At 40.0% G+C, this 9,463-nt stretch overlaps 1 protein-coding gene across 14 annotated transcripts in view; it reads right to left on the reverse strand.

Annotated features, from left to right (window-relative positions):
* Positions 1-4,540, reverse strand: part of MINDY3 (MINDY lysine 48 deubiquitinase 3) — a gene marked incomplete at its 3' end in the record, with an annotated part of 106,938 nt that extends 102,398 nt beyond the window's left edge. For 5 of the 14 annotated variants that reach the window (XR_013997646.1, XR_013997647.1, XM_081120519.1 and 2 more), the window contains exon 1: positions 4,207-4,526. Coding sequence is in view for 5 of the 14 variants with exons in the window: in XM_081120519.1 (XP_080976645.1) it covers positions 4,207-4,300 (94 nt within the window). Of the gene's footprint in view, positions 1-4,206 lie in introns of all 14 variants that reach the window. The other 9 variants (XM_081120517.1, XM_081120515.1, XM_081120523.1 and 6 more) reach the window with 5 other exon arrangements.
* Positions 4,541-9,463: the final 4,923 nt, after the last annotated feature.

Genomic DNA, 9,463 nt, shown 5'->3' on the forward strand with positions numbered 1-9,463 from the left:
TTTTAATCCAAATGTATTATCTCCTAAATATATTTTATATTTTTAACTGATCCCTAAGTTTTCCTAAGTTATTTGTTAAATCTCATTTTTTTCATATTACATAATAAAAACTGTCCTTTACTGAAGGTCCAAAATTCTCATTTCAACTAGGCCCCCCCAAACTCCCCCAAAAAAACACCACACCACTGAAATGTTATAAATAGCAAAACTAGGTTTCTCCCTTTCTAGCTAATCATTATGTGAAACCATAATAACTTAAAAGTTTGGAGACAGGGGGCTAAAAAAGGAAAAAAATGGTTTCTCAGAGTTTATAATCTAGACCAGGGTTTGGGCTGTTTTTGTAAATGCAGTGTTGGAACACAGCCACACCCATATTATCTAGGGCTGCGTTTGCTGCAATGGCAGAGATGAGTATTGAAACAGAGATAATAAAGACGTTGGCCTTTGCAGAAAATGCTTACTGAACAATGAGCTAGACAATCAATATTAAAAAGAAAACAAATTCCCAATAAGTCAAAATATTTTCATTTACATAATAAGATTAATACTTGCTTCTGTTAGATATGGATGACTTTTATTTTGGTTCAGACTGACCACTTCCTACCACTCCGTTACTAGTAAACTGGTCCAACCCCACTAGATTACCACAGTTGTCTCTCACTTATCTTGTTGTCTCAATCAATCCATTTCAGTATATCCTCAAAAACAGCAGTCTTACCAATCCTTTAAAAACTTGTCCTGTCATGCCTTTTCTGTTCTCTAAACCTTTCAATGACCTCTCACTGCATTCAGAATAAAAGCCAAAGTCCTTACAAAGGCCTATAAAGCCTTATATAATTTGGGACATATTATTTCTTGCCTCATCTTTTATTACTCTCTTCTCCCCTCATTCTCTCTTCAGCCAAACTAACCTCCTTCCTGTTTCTTGAACAAAAAGCCAGGAATATTCTGTTTTAAGTCTTTTATAATGACCATTCTCTCTGCCTGGAACATTGTTTTTTCAGTTATCTGCATGACTAACTCAGTCACTTCAAGTGTTTGCTCAAATCTCATCTTCAAATGAGGCCTATCCAGGTTATGCCATCCCATAACTCCCTATTTCTTTACCTTCTAACTATTACATACTTAATTTATGCTATATTATGTTTATTATTTGTGTTCTCTCCCACCCTACTAAATCTAAGCTACAGAGGCTTGGAACACTGTTGTAGTTTGAGGAAAAAAGGAAGAATAAATGATGCTTATGAATAAGGTGGTAGAAAATATATGCTTTTCCTTCACTGAGCAGGCAAGAGTAAAGAATAAATTTCCAAGTTTAAAAACAACTTTGAACCTTTAAATTATGTGACTTATTTCCATTGAAATAAAAGCTGGCAAAAAAAAACACACCAAAAAACAAAAAACTTATTCTTTAAAAAAAAAAAAAGAGGAAAAAAAGTATTAGCAGGAGAGAAGTATCTAAAACTGCCAAATATATTTTAAAAACAACTATGTGCCACCCCTGAGGCTTACTGTTTAACATATTATCTAAAAATGCCAAATAAATTAAGCTGGGGGGTGCATCCACACACACAAAAAAACCATTGCTGTGCTGCAGAAGTTCCTGCAGCTTACTGTTTTAACACATCAAAAGAATTTAACAAGACCTGCCCCAGCCAGGTCGCTCAGTTGGTTGGAGCATCTTCTTGTACACCAAAAGGTTGTGGGTTCGATTACCTGTCAGGGCACATACCTAAGGTGTAGGTTCCATCCCCATTTGGGACACATATGGGGAGCAACAGATTGATGTTTCTTGCTCTTTCTTCCTCTCTCACAAAAATCAACAAAAACATATCCTCGGGTAAGGATTTAAAAAAAAAGAATTTAAATGACCAATCAATGTAGCTTCATAAGTGAAATATCCCTAGAGAATTTTATAAATATTTACGCCAAACTACTTATACCTATAACTTGCTTTCAAATGACTAGTGAGGTTACAGTTTCCAATTCAAAGCAGTTACAGACTATGAAATAAAGCCAAAGTTAATGTCACATTATGAATGTAGTAAGGCAAGTACAGCAAAGCAGTGTCTTTTGTGCCTAGTCCCATAATTCCAAATGATGGCCACAGCAATCTTTAGCAATGGTTTCTGTCTCTAAGAATGAATAAATGAACAAAACAGTTAATACAGCAAAACCAGTAATAACATCCTTCTGATTCAAAGGTGCAAACTTAAAAAACACATATTTGGTTGCCTTAAAAAACTTGGATCAATGTTAGACCTTGAAGAATTACATATACACAATATAATTGCATTCTGAAAAGCAAAAAGGAAAATAAATCCTTTACTTTGAAATGGTACTGATTGAAAGAATCTTGTTAAGGAACTTCTGTATGACTAAAAGGTGGCACAGCATTATGTTATTATGAAGTTATATTTTAAATAATGATTATGCATCAAATAAATAATAATTTCTTGTAATTGTCAAGCCACTGTCAGAGAGAGATCTTTGGCTTACTCTACAACCAAACACTTTTTAAATTAAGCTACCATTTTCTGAGTGTTTACTATATGTCAGATACTGTGCTAAGTGCCTAAATGTATTTACATGTCTTCAATCCTCACAACAACCCTAAAAGATTGACACTACTATTATCTGCATTTTACAGAGATGAAAACTGAGACTTCGGTAAGTTAAATAACTTAAACCAAGAACTCAAATATGCCTATTCCAAAGTCTGCTCTTAACCATTACAAGAACTGCCTCTCTGGATTCTCCTTGAGTCTGCATCACAGTATTAATACAAAAGAGGCTGAATATTACCTTGTTCTACATTGTAAATGCTTAATTAATGTTGGCTAATTACAGGGGAAGTAAAATTTTTCTTAATCCTTCACAGTCTTGTGCACTTTACAGCTGTTCACTATTAGAATAAATAAGTTAAAGTGGAAAGTAAGTTTTAAAATAAAATCTGCAAATGTGGGTGTCCAACATTTCAGAAAGTATTAGTTAAGTGACATAATCCAATGTGTGAAAAGAGCCATACTAATTACACATAAATTCACGCCCAGTTCTATCAATCTGTGCGCAACTTTGGTTTGGTCATTTACTCTCCCTTCATGGCTCACCTACAAAATAATAGTGATAGACTAAATAACCTGAGGATAATACATTACGATTCTAATTTTACCAGCTCTTAAAAGACAAATATCTGGGAGGAAGGAAAGGTTCGATTTTATCCTGAAATCCTGTTACAAAATACACATTTTGAAGTAGGGACAGATTTACTATGCTAAAATTCCTCTAAATCATTTGAAATCAAGTATTCTCTAAATAAATGTTTTAAGCTATTATTTATTGTCCTGTTTTACATACACACATACATTATTGGTACCTTGCTGACTCCAACGGCTATGCTCTTAACCTCACGTAACTTCACCAGTCTTTCTCAAGTCACCCTAAGTACTGTGTCCGTTGTGCTTTAATATTAAAACTTAAGAATTAGGTATAAAGTGCCTAGCGCAGGGCCTGGCACAGTGCATAAATTTAATAAATGGTAATTTTTATTTTATTATTATTCGTATTATCAATAAAACTTCTTATATAACTCAAAATCCTGTCTGGGTAATTAGACTAGCACAGGAAGTGCTATGATTCATATTCCTTTTAACTGTAAGAGATACTAAACCATCTCAAAACTGGGGATACTTTGGGTTAAGGTAACACTTTGTAGCAGCCAACACTGTATGCACCGAGTACAATGCCTCACCACATAATTAAAACACAAACAGCAAAACTGCATTCCTGAATTAGCCATTTTGACCTTACTGTGGACTTCCCTCCCTTCAAAATCAGACCAAACGCCAATAACATAAAGCCTTGTTAGGGGCTAAAAATTCAGGCGGCCACAGCACTTCTTGAGAAATTGACAGCCGGGCACAAGGCACACCTTCAGTGTCACCGCAGCCCAACAACCACCCTTTTTCCTCTCCAGCCGAATGGCAGTCCAAGAAGCGGCTGAGGCGCTTCGGTCTCTAATGGACAGCCGTAACCATTCTGCTCCTCAACCTCTCCCTCCAAGGCAGGCAGGGCGTTTCTAGCAAGTCCAGTTTCTGAGGTGGGCATGCGAATTGGGACAGAGTGCGGGGCGCGCGAGAGGCGTCACCGCCAGACGCTCCCAGAGCAGAGGAAGCGGCGCTGGAAGTCAGCGCCCAGCCAGGGTACCTTGCGTCCAGCGGCAGAAGATGGTGTCAGAGAGACCGGGACAGCTCTTGGTGCCCCACACCAGCTCCACCAGCTCTTTAGTCAATTCGGACATGATGGGGTACCGGCGAACGGGTCTTTGCTTTCAGGACTCCTGCCCCGGAACATGGGGAGGGACGGCTCCGGAGACAGGAGTTGCGGGGCGGCAGCGCCAAAGCAGTGGGAAGGTTAGACGCGACGAAGACGAAAGGAGAGAGCTACAAACAGGGAGCGCGCCCGTCAAGCCCACTCCTGTGGCAGCTAAGTTTCGCGTACCGGAAGTGCCTGGCCCACCCACTTCCGGCTTCCCTTTACTACCCCCACACCCGTAGGACCGGGGAGTCACCTCCCCGGAAGCGGAAGTGGGGAATGGAAAGACCTGCGGACCTCTGTGGAAGCCGCAGGTCTTCCTGAGCTCAGTCCCCGCCCGTTGGTGAAAGCTTTCTTATTATTGTTTTTTGTTTTGTTTTTTATCACACACACACACAGGAAGAGAAAGAAATGTGATGTGAGAGACAAACATGCGTTGGTTGCCTCCCCCGCACGCGACTGGGGATGGACCCAGAACGTGGGTCGGTGCCCGCCACCTTTTGGTGCGGGGGCGAGCGCTCCGACCGGCGGAGCCCCGCAGCCGGGGCCGAGGGGCAGCTTTGTGCTGACAGGTACACTGCATTGGTGGGCGCTGCCATGTTTCTGAAATCTTGGCACACTTCCTCTGCGCACTGCTGTGGTCTTAGCGGGAGGCTGTGAGGCCCCAGCCCGGGGGTCTAGAGCATGGCCTGTTCCTTAAAATTTGTAATATTAATTATGCTAAAACCATGGTTGAGTCTCAGTGAAGAAACATGCATGTCTGTGTTGAGAGCCCGCCATTAATTTGAAGGATGTTAGCCTCTGTGCCCCGAGAAGTCATATGAAGGTGAACGAACTATTAAAAACATAACCAAACGTGGCATAAAGTGCATTAGAAATGTTTCTAGCAGGTGTAACGGAGAATGACAACGCTATTTGTAGGAAAACAGATTGAAAGCAGCCTGTTTGTAAATGGTAGATCGTTTTCGTCTCTACCTTTTGAGACAGTAGGGTGTGTGGGAAACGAACTAAAGTCCAGGTTTTAATCACAGTCAAGCATTCAGTTAAATTTAGTGAGTGTGAAAAGTTGTATTTGTGCTGATTAAAAAGAAGAGATTTTAATATTCTCCGACCTTTCAATTTTAAAAAGGGCAAAATCTGTTGAGTTCCTTACAAGTTGCAAATAAAAGGATTTTGCTAATTTATACTTTATTTCTGATTTCAGCAACTTTCACTGTAGTTAAAAAGAACTGTTCAAAGTGCTTGAGTCATAACCATAGCCTTCCTCCTAATTTTTATCTCCTTTACCCTATTTTTTACAAACCAATCTTACCCATTTTTCAAGACACTATAAATGCCACTTTGTAATAAAGCTTTCTTCAGTTCTCACAATCTAAAGTAAAAACTTTGGCTTCTAAAATTTCATAGTACATACCTTTTCTGTAACTTGCTTATGACAATTGCTGTCATTCTTATATTTGCAAAGAATTATTTACACTGCCTCAAGATATAAATTTATGAAAGCCAAAGACCTGTCTTATTCATAGTACCTAGTATAGAACCTTGAAAATTGCTGGATTTCAGTAACTATTAGTGAAGGAATGAAACGTTTCTTTACTGGAACTTAATAATTCACTATCTTCCAGCAAGTGAGGGATCAGGTATATACTATTGATTAGTCCAGTTAAATATCTAATATTTCTGGTTTTTTCTTTTTTAAATTTATCTTTATTGTTGAAAGTATTACAAATGTCTCCCTTTTTCCCCATTGATCCCCTCCACCCTGCACCCCTTCCCCCAGGCCTGCAACACACTGTTGTCTGTGTCTATGAGTTATGCATATACGCATATAAGTTTTTAGGTTAATCTATACCCACACACACACACACACACCTGACTTCCCTCTAAGATTTGTCAGTCTATTCCATGTTTCTATGTCTCTGGATCTATTTTGTTCATCTGTTTATTTTGTTCATTAGATTCTACATATGAGTAAGATAATGTGATACTTGTCTTTCTCTGACTGGCTTATTTTGCTTAGCATAATACTCTCCAGGTCCTACCATGCTGTCTCAAAGGGTAAGGCATCCTTCATTTTTACAGCTGCATAGTATTCCATGGTGTAAATATCCGAGAAGATGCCTGATTTGATTGCAATCCTCTTGAACCTGTAGAGACTTGTTTTGTGTCCTAACCTGGTCTGTCTTTGAGAATGTCCCATGTGCACTTTAGGAGTATGCATATTCTGCAGCTTTGGATGAAATGATCTGTAAAGGTCAATTAAATCCATCTGATCTAGTGTGTCAGAGTCATTGTTTCCTTGTTGATTTTTTGTCTGGAAGATCTATCCATTGAAATCAGTGGGATGTTAAAAGTCCACTAGAATGACTGTATTGGTAGCGCTCTGTCCTTTAAAGTCCTCCAGAAGATTTTTATGGGGGTTTTTCAGCCTGTGTGAGTGTTTTATTCTGAGGTGGGTCTCTTGTAGGCAGCATATATTTGGGTCACATTTTCTTATCTATTAAGCTATCCTATGTCTTTTGATTGGAGCATTTAATCCATTTATATTTAAGGTTATTATTGACAGGTACTTATCTATTGCCATTTTAATTCTTTATGCCTATGTCTCTCTCTCTCTATTTCAACTTTTTATTACAGCAGTCCCTTTAACATTTCTTGTAATGTTGGTTTGGTGATGATAAACTCCTTTAACCATTTTGTTGTTGTTTTTCTGGGAAGCTCTTTATTTCACCATCTATTTTGAATGATAGCCTTGCTGGATGGAGTAGCCTTGGTTTCAGATCCTTGCTTTTCATTACCTTGAATACTTCATACCATTCCCTCTGGCCTGTAGAGTTTCTGATGAGAAGCTCCTTTGTAGGAAACAGCTTGCTTTTCTCTTGCTGCCTTTAAGATTCTGTCTTTGTCTTGAATTTTTGGCATTTTAATTATGATGTGTATAAGAGTGGGCCTCTTTGGGTTCTTCTTACTTGGGACTCTCTGTGCCTCATGAACTTGTGTGACTTTCCTTGACAAGGTTAGGGAAGTTTCCTGCCATTATTTCTTCAAACAGGTTCTCTAACCCTTGCTTACTTTCAACCTCTTCTGGTACTCTTATAATGGGAATATTTTTACATTTCATGTTGTCCCACAGCTCCCTTAAACTGTCCTCCTGTTTTTTAATTGTTTTTTCTTTTTGGGTTTCTGATTGAGTGCTTTTTTCCTACCCTGTCTTCTAATTCAATGATTTGATCCTCAGCTTCCTCTAATCTGTTTATTCCTTCCAATATGTTTTTTATTTCTACTATGTCATTCTTAATTTCCATTATAGTTTTCATATCTTTTCTCACGCTGTTGAGCATCCTTATGACAATTATTCTGAACTCCATGCCCGATACATTGCTATCTCCATTGCATTTCTCTCTTTCTCTGGAGACTTCTCTTGTTCTTTCATTTGGGGCTTTTTTTTTTTTTTTCCGGTTTTTTGTGGGGTTGTGTTTTTTTAAATATATCTTTATTGATTTCAGAGAGAGGAGAGGGAAGGAGAGAGAGAGAAACGTCAATGGTGAGAGAGTCATTGATCGGCGGCCTCCTGCACGCCCGCAACTGGGGATTGAGCCCACGACCCAGGCATGTGCCCTGACTAGGAATCGAACCCCGATCGCCTGGATCCTAGGTCGACACTCAACCGCTGAGCCACACCTGGACGGGCTGTGGGGGTTTTTTTGTCTCCCCATTTTGGCTGCCTGTTTGTATTTGTTTCTATGTATTAGGTAGATCTGCTAGGACTCCCAGTCTTTTAGGATGGTTTCTAAGTGCAGGGCAATGTCAGACTCTGTTTGTGACTGGCCTTGAGAACCTTGTTAGAAGCTTTCCACAGTCCACAGTTTGTGGTTCCCTCTGCTGGAGCTGGGTGTGTTTGAAAAAAAAGAAGATGTGCACCAAAGTGTGCTTTTTCAAGCCGTGGGACCAGAAGCAGATCAGGCAAAGACTCAAAGCACCCAGAGGCTGATTCTTATTCAATATTTCAATGAGCCTCAGGCTGTAGAAACTCCACAGGGTGGGGCAAGAGTTTTTCCAACAGGGTGAGACCATTGCTTCCCCCCAGGGAAAAGCTGCCTAGATGGTAAAGGTCTGCATGAGAAATATGTCCTCTGCCATATAGGGGAATGACTCAGCACAGGAATCCAGATGGATATCCTCTCAGCTTTATCCCCAGAGTCAGCACCCCTGGATTTTTCTCACTCAACTCTAGTCCACTCTGCCCTCCATCTATCAGAGCCCAAGGTGAGTGGCTGCACACAAAATTTTGTGTGTTGGGCCCGGCTGGGCATGGCTCATCGGTTAAGCGTCGACCTAGGATCCAGGCGATCAGGGTTCGATTCCCGGTCAGGGCACATGCCTGGGTTGCGGGCTGCAGCTGATCAATGACTCTCTCATCATTGATGTTTCTATCTCTCTCTCTCCCTGTCCTTTCCTCTCTCTGAAATCAATAAAGATATATTTAAAAAAAAAAAAAAAAAATTGTGTGTTGGCCCTTTAAGAGGGTGCCTGCAGTTCCAGCTGCCTCTCCCTGGCAGACAGAAACCCGGCTGCTTTTCACAGCCATATGTTATGTGGGCACCTTGCTCAGTTCTGGTGCTCTGGGCTGGGGAGCCCAGCTTGGGGCTTAGGCCCCAGAGTTCTCAGTGGGAACCCCCCACAGCGAGGTATCCCTCTGGCCCTTCAGCTGCTGCCTGTGGGACCCCAGCTGGCCCTCTTGCGCCTCCGCATTTTCTACTAGTGTCGGTGTAGCTCCCACTCAATCTGCAGCCATCTTGGAATCCTCTCCTTTTTTCTTAATTATACCTTTTGATTAACAGAAAATCCTAATTTTAATAAGATCCAATTTATCAATATTTTCTTTTTTAATTAGTATTCTTTCTATCCTTTTAAGGAACATGCAGCCTACTTCCAAGTCATGAAGATATGCTCCTATATTATAGTCTAGAATATTGCTGTCCAGTAGAGAACTTTGTTGTATGTTGGAAATTTTTTATAACTGCATATATAGGACATACGGTTACTGAGAACTTAAAATGTGGCTAGTCGAAACTGTGGGAGTGAATTTTTGATGTTACTAATTTAAATTAATTTGAGCTTAAGTTGAAATAGCCATACCTGATTATTG

This window comes from Miniopterus schreibersii, assembly GCF_964146895.1.
Source record: "Miniopterus schreibersii genome assembly, chromosome: 1".
NCBI lineage: Eukaryota > Metazoa > Chordata > Mammalia > Chiroptera > Miniopteridae > Miniopterus > Miniopterus schreibersii.